A 12,811-nucleotide genomic window follows, 5' to 3' on the forward strand; every position below is an offset into this window, starting at 1 on the left:
AGGCCTGGAGCAAGGCTGGACCTGAGAACAAAGAGCAAGGCTGGACCTGAGAACCAAGGCGAGCCACGTGAACAACCTGTTCAAGCTCCGAGGACACCCAACAGGTTGCAAGGCAGAGGGGTGTCACATAACATCAACCTGCCAAGTGTATAAATAAATATGCTGCAGTTGTTGAGCAGTTCCTTTCCTCCCACCCAGCAGGCTCCACCTGACCTCAGCTTTCTGTATTCTATCTCTCCATTCTCTACCATCCTTCACTCTGAGAATTTCTGAGAGCGCTACACTGGACACGGCAGTGTTTCCCTATACAATTCAAGTTGGCTTTGAAGTCACATTTCCACAAAAATAAGACCTAACTGGAGATCAAAAATGCCAGAATGTCAGCCTAACTTTGCCTTACTTGTCGTTACAGAGTGGCCACCAAGCAAGAGAGTAGAGTGGTACAATCTGCATGACACTGGCCATCACCATCCTACCGACCAGCTAGGTTGTTAGGTCACTCATTTTAGGTTTCATTTTCAGAGAAACACAGTATGGAACCCTAGCTGGCTTCTAACTTGTAGTGATCCTCCTGTCCCAGGCTATATTATAGGTGTGCACCCCTATGCCTGGCTCTAACTAAATGTTAGTCAAATAAAGGTCAATTTCCCTTTACTTTTTATCTTGGTGATGGTTACACAAGTCCTTTCACACCCAATCCTTAAGTATATTTTGTGTACATGCTACGCTTTTATGAGAAAACCCTCATGTTGTCAGCACCTGGCTCAAATGCTCAGGGACTTTGTGTTCCCAGATCAAACTTAATCCCTCCTGACTCTCCCAACCATGACTGGCCAGCAGGTCCACCTGCAGCCCCTCAGTGAGCCATGGTATGGCACCGATTGATTCTGCAGGCTTCGACCAAATGTGTCCTTGCACCAGTCCTTCTGGCCCACCAGATCCCTCCCCTTCCACCTCAAGTGTCCTCTGGGTGCTCTTGCAGCAATTTCCACCTCAGAGAGTGCACTAATCACACTAGGCTGTGATGCCCGTCAACCTCAACAGCAGGAACTTTCCTCTCACTTTACAGGGGTGTCCAGTGTAGGAGGCCAGCAGTGTGGCAGGATGAAAAGACCATGCCAGCGGTCCAGAAATTCAGAGACAGGCAAGGCCTGGTTGCTCCAGGTGTCAGCTTGCCTTGATGCTCCCTCTCCCACTCTGTTGGCTGGGGACTATCTGCTGAGGCAGACTCCAGAGGTTGGGGGCATGGCAGGGGCCTCAGTGCCAGCCTGCAAATCCCAAGAACTGACTGCCACTGGTACCAGTTCCAAGATCAGGGAAGGCTTCGGGTAACACCTTCCACTTGTCAGGGTTTCAACTTCTGACACATGAAAGTGTTGGACTGTGCTCTACCAATCCACTCTTCTCAGGCATAAAAGTTGAACGAAAGCCAAACATGGTGGTGCACACCTGTAACACCAGCACTCCGGAGACTGAGGCAGGATGATTGCTGTGAGTTTAAGGTCAGCCCAGGATACGTAGTGAGTTCAAGGCCAGCCTTAACTGTATGTATAGTTGTTTTTTTTATCTTTTTGAGACAAGGTCTCGCTATGCAATTCACGCTGGCCTTGACCTCACTTTGTAGCCCAGGCTGGCCTCAAACTCACAACAATCCTACTGCCTCAGCCTCCTGAGTGCTGGGATTACAGGCATGCACCACCACGCCCTGCCAGCCTGTACTGTAGAGTGAGACCACGTCTCAAAAAATCGAAAATGAAAAAAGTTAAATGACTGACCAGAAAGATTTAAAGAAGAGAGGAAAAAGTTTATTGTGTTGAGCAGACCTTATTTTCATTATAGTACCAAGAAATTCCTTCTCGATTCCCTTTGGGTACAGAGATCCTGCAGACATTGAAAACCCCAATGCTGTTCCCAAGCAAGGGGCAGCACCTGAACACATGTTGCATTTAATGGGAGACAGAATTACAGTAAAGTTGATACTTATAAAGATTGTTAAAACTACATTTCTTTTTTTAAAAAAAAAACTTCAGTTTTGTCTCCATTTTCCCTTGTTTGCCTTATTTCCATGTTAACTGGTTGGAAAATATGGTACAGTACTTCATAACCTGTTGTTCCAAATCGTCAACATTAGGTTAAAGTGTTTTGCTCTTTATTGTTGGAGCTCCTCTGCAACTCGAAATAGTGACAAGTAAGGCAATGCCAAAACACAGGTGGAGGAAGGCCTGGCTCTGACCCCGTTATGTCCCACTCACCGTCCCACAGCTGCTCTGCAGTGCTAGAGAGCTGGGAAAGCTCAGGAGGGCCACTTGCTTGCAAAATCAATACCACGGACCCTAAGCTTGTTGGATTATTTCTAGGGGTCTTGGGCTGCTTGCAATTGATTTTGTGGTTTGTTTCTGTAAACTGTCAGCACTCAATGATACCCCAAGGGAGTGAGATCCTCTGCTTGACTTACTGACTCACTGTGCCACACAGTACAGAAGCACTGTTTCTGTATTATAGAGAAATAAAATAACAAATAATGAGAAAGGCTACATCCACCACATACTCTGAAATCTCAGCAATGACCTGAGCTAATCATGAATTCAAACAGACAGTGAACAAAGTCCTGATTAAGATCCTTTCTTCACTACATTAAGGCAGAGAAAACAAGAATTTGAACACTGTTACCTTACCAGGCTAAGCATAGGGTTAAGCTATATTTGACTGATCATTACCAGAAAAATCCCCCATAAAACCAAGTACTTAAGCTAATTATTAAAATCAGACAATGGTATACATATTTAAGTAACTTTGCACATAATTCATCCTCCATTTTTTATTTACCCTTCACTTTTGTTACCAGTTTCCATCAAATGGCTTTAGTAATACATTTCCATCTCAGTGAAATTCTATCCAGGAAAAATGGACTGCAGTTCCCTTATAACTTCAGTTGAATTATTTTTTACTCATTCAAGACAAATTCACAACAGCAAGCTTTGAAAATGACTGCTGTCACAGATCTAAATGTACTTATGGGGAAAGTGTGGAGCAGAGGAGTCATTTTCTGTCATGTGAGTGGTGTCCAATCTGTTACACATCAAAGTGTCAGTACAGCATACTTCGCAGCTAAGGACACTTAGAGATTTCCTTCCTCTCTGTCACCAGGGCTAGTGTCTTCTAAAAACTGCACTACCCTCTGCAGCTCTCAGCTTTTCATAAAAGTTGTTCAGGCAGAGCCTTAGAATGGTTCAGAACATGAGGATGTAGGAATAGCATAGGAAATTAAGCTCCCTTTATAGAAACTGTCTTAATATACAGAATAAATACATCATCTATGCTGTCCCAAGAGTTGAGCTCATCCAATGCATGGGCGCAGTGAGGCCTCTGCACTTAGATATGCAGCATCTGAACACTCAATGTGAAATGCAACTTTTAATAGACTCAGCCTTACCAATCTTACAGAAAATCAACACGCCCTCACTCTCAATGTGCTAAGTATTCAGTACACTTTAACCAAACCCCAGGTGGCCAGAGAACCTGACCATGGCACACCCTAGAAGCAGGCTGGGACAGGTTCTGATATCAAACACACTGCTCACAAAACTGTATGTCATTCTGACATCACAATACTTCATATCACTCTGCTGACTCAGAAAAGAAATTTCCCACTGTGACATAATGAGAGAGAAAAAAAACCACATTACACACAAATGTTGGTTAAGAAGAATGCATTGGGACAGTTTCCAGAAGCCTGAACTACTGGTTCCTGCTTCTGGGGAAAGCAATCTATTACCTCTCTTTCCAGTCACAGTATACCTTCTCAGAGCAGACACAACAAAGTGACCAGGACCACATTATAGAGGTAACTTATTCCCTGGGCACTGGTTAATTTGGAAAAGGGATTATGCTACATAAAATGAAGAAAAAGTTTGGCAGGAAGGGGCTTAGACCCCTTCAGAAGCAAGCTTGCATTAGTCACTGTTAACTACTAATAAGGCTACTAATGTCAGGGAGGTAACAGATACAGACCATGAGCAACAACAGGACACATCCTACACAGAACATGTGTAATTTGCTATGGATCTTCCTTTTATGTATAATATTCATGAGAGTTGCTAGAACGACAGAAAACTGGCGAGTGGAATCAGCATTTAAAAGTATATCTTACTGACTTGAGTATTTCTTGCTCTACCTCCCAGACAGTGCACAGAAAAATGTACACTTCTGCCTATAATTGTGGACAGCAGCTGCAGCAGCCTCTCTGAAAATTCGACTAAATGTGAAGATGAAGCCTAAACAAAAGTCTCTTGATGTCATGATCTTATTCTTTCAGTTGCCTGACCCAGATTAGGACTGGGCAGACAGAAAGCACGCCACAACCTTTCTTCCCTCCTCAGCTTCTTATGAAATTATGAAAATGAAGTCAAAAGGTCCTTCAGAGGCAGACATAGTGGCACATGCTTGTAACCCCAGAACTTGGGAGGCTTACGACTCTGTGGTCAGCTTTGTGCTACACAGGAAGACCCTGCCTCAATAACCAAGAACCAAAACCAAACCAACACAAAACAACAACAAAAATTCCTTCAGATTGTGAGGTTCCTAGACTAACTTTTGCATTTGAAAATGGAAAAGTAAATTATTGGTATCTGGAGTAAGACTGTGGTTTTAAAAACACTGCACATCAATGGCTTAGAATGGTAAAGACTTAGCTATCCACTTGCACCTGCTCCTCCAATTTTTCTATTTTATGTGGGGGTGGAGATAAAAGGCCTTGCTGTGCTAGCAAGCATTACTTCACTGAGCTCTCCACCACCCTTTATATTTTTAAAAAGTAGGCAGAATAGGAAGAATAAGTCCATGTGAACTGTAAGGCAGGTGCAGTGCTTGTGCTGCTGAACCTGCAGCCTGACAGGGGCGCTCACCCATCCATCAGCCAAGCCCACAGGGCCAGTGCTGGATGAGGGAAGGAAAAGCCAAGCAAGAGCTAAGGGGCTGACAGTGCTTTGTGGTACAACTATGTCATGACAGAACTGATGTGAACGCTACTGATTTCTGTAAGCCAAAGGCAATCACAGAGCTAAAACAAAAGGAACATGGGCCACTGTACAGAAAATCATAAGTCCATAGTCAGAAACCTTCCTGGCCTTAGAGCTGGGAGCACTTTGTTGAGAAAAATCCAAGCCAACTGTCTCTGAGTCTGAGAGAAAACACTATATAGGAAAGGACAAAGGATGAGGTGATGTCTGGAGGGAGCCCAAAGCCTCGAGATGCATCACTAGGGCTTCATATGGTTATGTCCAGTTGGGGAATGGTTGACACTTTTTTTAAAGTGGAAAGAAAAACCAAAGACTTTCACAAATACAAAAATTGTTTACAAAACAATTACCTAAGAAAGTTCACCAGGTCTAGGTAGAGAATAAGGTTTTCATTTCAAATTAGCCACAATGATAATGACGGTTTATAAAAGAAAACCAGCAAATTCTAATCCTTCCCCAGCACCCTAGAGCCCTCCTATGCCTATCTTCTCTATCTGCACCCCAACCAACCACTCCCATCTGTCCCCAAGTTAATTTGCTTAGCCACTGTACTGAGCCAACCCTGAAGATACACAATGGTTGGTTTGGTTTTGATTAAACAATGAACCTAGCACTTGGGAAAAGACTATGGGGAGGTGGGTGGGTGGGGTGTTGGCATAAATTTCCAGGTGTGTGGACCTTGGACAAAGCTTCTTTCTGCCAGCCTGACCCACACTGGGTAGGCATCTGAGGTGCAGCCTGAGCTGCAGGTAAACTGAGGTAAGGAAGAACACGGCAGCTCTACTAGCCTCCTTCCTAGGACAATGCAGCTTTGTGCTCTTGGATGCTCTTGGATGTGGGCTCCAAAGGACTCATCTTCTTGCCACTGCCATTTCTTCCTCTGGTGAGAAGAGTGCTCTTTTCAGAGTCCCAAAAGATCAGCCACTTGTCTTCCTCTGAGGTACAAATCCAATAGAGCCCTGACTCCAAAGATCCAGCGCCCACTGGTGTGCAGAAGTCAAAATCAAATGCTCAGCATCAAAAAGGCTGGCACACCTGCCCAGTGAGCTTATCAGCAGTTGTATAGACAGATCAGAAAAAACTAGCATTTAGTATAAAAACTGTTTTCAATGGTGCCATTTTCTATTTTCCTCCAAAGATCATAATTCCTCATGTGTCTGAAATGCTATGGAAAAGGAAAACAATGGAAAATAGATTATCCTCAAGTTAAAAAAATATGGAATAGATATTTTACCCCACCTTCATTTTGTCTCCCTTTTTAAATTTTAGAAGCTTTAGTTTGGTGTTTTTGTATTAAATTTTAAAAGCAAAAACAAAATAGAGGACATTTTTAAAAACAATGAAACTCTAAGGCTATTTTTCTCTTCCTGGCAGCCTGTCCTATGCTGTAAGGTGTGTTTTCTTTTTTCTGCTTTCTTTTTCCTACTTTTACTTGGCCCAAGCTCACTCTGTGGAGCCCAAGTGTTTTCTTAACCTTCTGGGTTTTTTCCCTACCTTTAATAAATGTGAAACTTTAAAAACAAAAAAAGAAACTCCAAGAGATGGAGGGAGGGGAGAGGGATGCAAGGGGACAAAAATGAAAGTGTGTTATGCAATGTACCAACACACTCCCTATGATGAACATAATCATTACATACTGCAAATGTACTAATAAAAATTAAAATTTGAAAAAAAAATTATTACAAATTAAAAAAATTGAAACTACCTGCAAACTTCATTCCAACAAAATCATTTTCACAAGTGCAGTATAACATTTAGTAAATGTGCATGTATTTTCAGTTAGTTCTTTTTTTTTTTTTTTTTGTATTAGGGATTAAACTCAGGGCCTTTGCACTGAGCAGCCTATTTTCAAAATTTTTAAAAAATTTAATCTTATTTAATTTTAATTTATTTTGAGACAGAGTCTTGCCAAGTCATTAAATTGCCTAGACTAGGCTTAAACTTGAAATTCTCCTGCCTCAGGCTCCCAGAATGCTGGTATTACAGATGTATGCTATATGCTTGGACAAAAGTCTCTCTGTATTCTAATGATTTTTTTCAAGCAGCTACCATTTAAGGTTTGTACACTATAGGATATTATAGAAAGATTTAAATCCTTTCTATCCATAATCTAAATTAAACACAAATTCCACCCATATCCCAATATGCCTATTTCAAAGAATACTTTCTTCAAATCAGTATATACTTTGTCTTGATGGAAGTTTTGTTCATTAGTGCCTTGACAGATTTAATGAAAAACAAACAACCCAAGAAATCTGACCAGAACTCCCCAAAATAGTGGCTTAGATATCACAAAATTCGTAAGATTAAATAACAATGATTACAATTAAAGCATCCTTTTTTCCTGCAAAAAAAAAAAAAGAAAAAGGTGAGAAACTACCTTAATAAACTGTATCAAAGGCCACTGGAAAAAAACATGAAAAGCAGACACAGACTGATCATGTCTAGAGAAGGACTAGGGGGATTTTTCTTATCCTCTTATTCATTATTCCACTGTCTTCCCATTGAATAGAAATCAGAAACACGAAGAAGTACTTACCCAAAGCCAAACATCTCCACTTACCTTCCTGGCTCGGCTTTTTTGTTTTCTTCTCACCCAGTTTTCCCATTTCCTTCTCCTGCTGAAAACGGATCTGTAGCTGTTTGATTTCTTGATCATAGTCCTGCCACTCAGGGACAATTCGCACAGCAGCCTCCAGCTTGGGCTCTTTGGTCATCGGATTATTACACTGTGAAAATCCAATGCACACAGATCAGCTGAGTTGAAAAGAGTTCATTATACAGAGTTTAAAGGTGTTTCTTAGATTACATGTCCAAACTGGACAAAAAGCACAATACTAAGGAATTAAATGATATATTTGCAGAAGCAATATGGTAAAAGGATATATAAAGCTGTATTTACTTTTTCTTCTAATTGTCAGCTGGTGAGACTATGTGCCCAGTAGTTACTGGGTTCTAGGGTGCTAGAGTCTCCATCTGGAGTTGGTTTCTAGGTCCTTTCTGTTCTGAGTAAAGAAATGGTCAAGATAAGAGCAAACAGTAGCAAAGTTTTATTAAAGGTAGGAAAAGAAACAGGCTCTGCACAGCAAGTTTGGGTCCAGTAAAAGTAGGAAAAGAAGTGCACCTACAATATGAGGGCAGCCACCACATAAGAGAGAACACAGAGGCCTGTATTTACTTCCTCAAAGACATTGTAGGGAGCTATTGGAAGACAAGGAAAAAAAAAGTCAGATTGGAAAAATTACAAAGCACAGAAGTGAGCTGGGAGACAAGTAGTGACCAGGCAGACAGCGAATAGTGAAAACAGTCCCATCAGCTCACAGGGGACTCGTGGTTTCCTGCCATAAAGCACAGAAGAACACTGTTGAAGTTACCATATGATGCTTCATTGCCTCTGAACTATACCGCTGCACAGGAAGAATAAAGATCTTATATACACAGACACATAGTACCCAGTACACACAGTACATAGTACACAGACACACAGCACACTGGGTGAAGATGCAGGGCAGCACCATGGACAGCTCACCAGATCAATGGTCTTAGCTCTTTTCTTAGAGGCATCATCACACCACGTTTCACACCAAAGCCATTCTTGAGGGAGTGACTTGATTGGTACCTGATGGATCATGTTATTGGGCAGATCCTGATTGGTAAAGAAAATAAAATACAAGAATCTATAAAGTTTTGGAGGAAATTCAAATAAATGTACAGTGAAAAAGTCACAGAGTTAGCTGAGCACTTTGTATCATGTGCCACTCACAAATGCTTAGAAGTGAAACCAAAAAACTTCAGAGAAATTAAGGAATTTGCTTATGGTGTTTTTCAGAACTTCAAAATTTAGAAAATCCATAGCTACTGAAAACTGTACCCATAATAAGCAGCCACAAGAAACTCCGAGAAACCATTTCACTAAAACTCACAAATAGCTCATAAATAGAATTCCCTCTGTGAAGGAAATTCTAGGAAAATATTCCTGTTCACTTTTCAAAGTCAAGCAAATATAGACAGTGGTTCTTAAAATCTACAATTATCCAAAAAAGAAGCTGGGTCCCTCTTATCTACTGACCTTTGCTCCCAAATACATGAGCCCACATTTTTGGAGTTTATCATGCAAAAAAAAAAAGGTTCTATTGTCTTTAGACTTGCATGGCACAAAGCACTGATCGAATAAAATGATAGTATAAAAAAATTATTAACTGTGATACTTGTAAAAATGATCTAATCAACGATCTTTCAAAGCCCTATATATAAAACTGTGCAAAATACATGATCATATTCTCTATCAAACCCTTTCTACAAACTAAAATTTTAAATTGGCTGGATTAAAACACTTTAAAAATTTTAAAAGTTCATGGCCACCAAACCACTACTCAAAAAACTTCTCAAGGAAATCCTAGACAGAGATAATAAAGCCAACAATGCCAAAAGCCTAATGGAATAAATATATCAAGCAAGGAGAACAGTTAGCAAAGCGTAAAAATAAAGGAATCAGCAAGAGCAAAATAAAAACACGATGACAGGAGTGAGTCAACATCTTTAATAACTCTCAGTGTAAATGGCCTCACCTCCCACAGTTAAAAGATACTGATTTGGTAGACTGGATCACAAAAATCAATAGTATGCTGTACACAAGACACATTTAATCTAAAAAGAAATGTACAGAATAAAAATCAAAGGGTTTGGGGCTGGGGATTTAGCTCAGCGGCAAAAGCGCCTGCCTGGCAAGCGCAAGGTCGTGAGTTCGGTTCCCGGTACAGGAGAAAAATAAAAAATAAAAAATAAAAAAATCAAAGGGTTGAAAACAATATTCTATGCAACTGGAGCCTCAAAACAAGTAGGAATAGCTTTTTCATTTTTTCTATTTTCAGACCAAACTCATCAGAAGAGGCAAAGAAGGTCACTACTTATGTGTTAAGAGAACAATTCAACAGGAACAGATACCAATTTTAAGTATATATACACCGAAACCCACTGCATCCAATTTCATAAAAGAGGGGCTGGGGATTTAGCTCAGTGGCAAAGTGCCTGCCTGGCAAGCGCAAGGTCGTGAGTTTGATTTCTGGTACTGGAAGAAAAACAAACAAACAGAAAAACCAAACCAATTTCATAAAAGAAACACTACTGATAAAAAGATCTGATAAATGTCAGCACAATCAAAGTGAGGGACCTCAATATCCCACCATCACAAAAGACAAACTAGACAAAACAATCAACAGAGAAATAAATAGCAGAGTCAAACCATACCTTCAAATAAATGAACTTAATAGACATCTACAGTGTTCTACCCAACAACAACAGAATACATATTCTTCTGAACACCACATGGAACTTTCTCCAAAACAAAATACATACTACCCATAAAACATGTTTAAATAAATACAAAAGAACTGAAAGTGTCCCATGTATACTATCAGATCACAGTGAAACAAAACTGAAAATCAATGGTAAAAGAAACCACAGAAATTTTACAAACACCTGGACAACATTAAATAATATTCTTGAATACTCAATGGGTCATAGAAGAAATCAAGAAAGAAATTAAATAATTCCTAGAATCAAACAATAATGTTATTAGCACAACACAGCAGAACCTATGGACCCAATAAAAGCAGTCCTAAGAGGAAAGTTTACAGCTGTGAATGCCCACATCAGAAAAGCACAGTGAACTCAGATAAATAACCTACTTATATACCACAAGGTCTTAGAAAACCAAAAACAATCCAAATCCAAAGCTAATACAAAGAAGGAAATTATAAAGATCAGAGTGAGAATTAATGAATTTGAGACTAAAAATCAATAGAAAGAAACTTATAAATCAAAGAACTAGTTCTTCAAAAGAATAAACAAAGTAGACAAGCCCTTAACTAAGTTTACAAAAAGGAAAGAAAAGACCCACAAAAATGCAATTAGAAATGAAAAAAAGCAAAACCCCAATGGATATTGCTGATCCAGAAGATTATTAGTAACTATTTAAAAAACCTGTACTCCAATAAATTGAAGAATCCAGAAGAAATGGATAGATTCCTAGACACACAGGAATCAAAACTGATTCAAAAAGATATTTAAAAAAATCACAGATGGTCCAATAACAAGCAATGAAATTGAGGCAGTAATAAAAATTCTACCAACTAAGAAAGCTCAGAACTTGATGGATTCACTGCTGAATTCTACAGCAACTTCAGGGAGGGTACAACAACTTCAGGGAGGGTACAACACTCAACTCTTTAATAAAACTGAAAGGAAAGGAGTGCTGACAAACTCATTTCTAGAAGCTAGCATTACCCCTATTCTAAACTAGACAAGCACTCAACTAAACAAGAAAACTACAGGCCAATCTTTTTCATGAACACAGACACAAAAATCCTCAACAAGACACTGGCAAAGAGAATGCATCAAAGCACCGAAAAGATCATACATCACAACCAAGTAGACCTCATACAAAGGATACAAGGATGGTTCAACATATACAAAGTGATAAATTTAATTCATCACATAAACAGAAGCAAGAATAAAACTACATAATCTAAGTAGTTACAGAAAAAGTCTTTGACAAAATGCAACATTTATGATAAAAATATTAAAGAAAGTAAGTATAGAAGGAGCTTCTGAGTCTGATAAAAGCCATGCATAACAAACCTATTGCCAAGATATTTAATGAAGGAAAACTGAAAGCTTTTTCTCTAAAATCGAGAACAACACAAGGATGTCCACTATCATCACTTCTGTTCTATACAGCATTTGAAACTTTAGCCAGAGCATTCAGGGAAGAGAAATATAAGGGATACACATAGGAAAGGAAGAAGTCAAGTTATCCTTATTTGCAGATGACATGATCCCTTCCATAGAAGATCCCAAAAAACTGTACGAAAAGACTCCTAAAACTAACAAACTCAGCAATGTAGCAGGATATGAAAAGACCTGAATATTAAAGCTGGACGATTAAATAAGTAAAACTGTTGAAGACAGGCATAGGTGAGGACATTCTAAATAGAACCTCAATGAACAAGAAATAACAACAATAATCAACAAATGGATTATATCAAATTAAAAAGCTTCTGCATGCAAAGTCAACAACCAGCAGAGTGAACAGACAAGTTACAAAAGGGAAAAAGAAATTTGCCATTTACTCCTCAGACACAGGACTAATGTCTAGAATATACAAAAAACCTCAAAAAACTTAGACCTCCCCCAAATAAAAGACGCAATAAAAAACTGGCACTTGAAATGAATAGCTACTTCTCAAAGTACTACAAAATGGCAAATAAATACTTGAAAAATTGTTCAAAATCTTTGGCCATTACAGAAATCAAATTAAAGCAACATGGAGATTCTATCTTACTCCAGAAAGAATGGCCATCATGAAGATGTCAAATAATAACAAATGCTGCTGAGGATGTGGAGAAAAGGGACTCATCTCCATTGTTGGAGGGAATGTAAACTAGTAGTAAAACCACTATGGAAATCAACATGGGAATGCTTCAAAAAACTAGAACTAGAAATTCCATTTGACCTTGCTATTTCCCTTCTATGCATCTTCTCAAAAGAGTTTAAGACACCCTATTACAGTGATAGGTGCACACCCTTGTTTACAGCACACAACAGCTAAATCTTGGAACATTCTATATGTCCATCAACAGATCACTTGATAAAGAAAATGTGGTATTTATATATACAGTGGCATACTATTCAGCCATAAACAAAGATTACTGTAATTTAAGTACTTTGAGATCATAACATTAAGTGAAGTAAATCAGACACAAAAATATTTTTTTTGTTTGTTTGTTTGTTTT

General features: G+C 39.2%; 1 protein-coding gene across 3 annotated transcripts in view; it reads right to left on the reverse strand.

The window, feature by feature from the left end:
* Positions 1–1,783: 1,783 nt before the first annotated feature.
* The window catches only part of Uggt1 (UDP-glucose glycoprotein glucosyltransferase 1), a 113,229-nt gene continuing 102,201 nt past the window's right edge, over positions 1,784–12,811 (reverse strand). For 2 of the 3 annotated variants that reach the window (XM_013521040.1, XM_005397560.2), the window contains 2 exons: positions 8,548–8,664; positions 7,049–7,747 (listed from right to left, as the gene is read on the reverse strand). In XM_013521040.1, the coding sequence (XP_013376494.1) occupies positions 7,463–7,747; positions 8,548–8,664 (402 nt within the window). In that variant the 3' untranslated portion in view covers positions 7,049–7,462. Of the gene's footprint in view, positions 6,184–7,048; positions 7,748–8,547; positions 8,665–12,811 lie in introns of those variants that run through there. The other variant, XM_005397561.2, reaches the window with a different exon arrangement.

Source organism: Chinchilla lanigera, unplaced genomic scaffold (assembly GCF_000276665.1).
Source record: "Chinchilla lanigera isolate Chin_1 unplaced genomic scaffold, ChiLan1.0 scaffold00058, whole genome shotgun sequence".
Taxonomy (NCBI): Eukaryota; Metazoa; Chordata; class Mammalia; order Rodentia; family Chinchillidae; genus Chinchilla; species Chinchilla lanigera.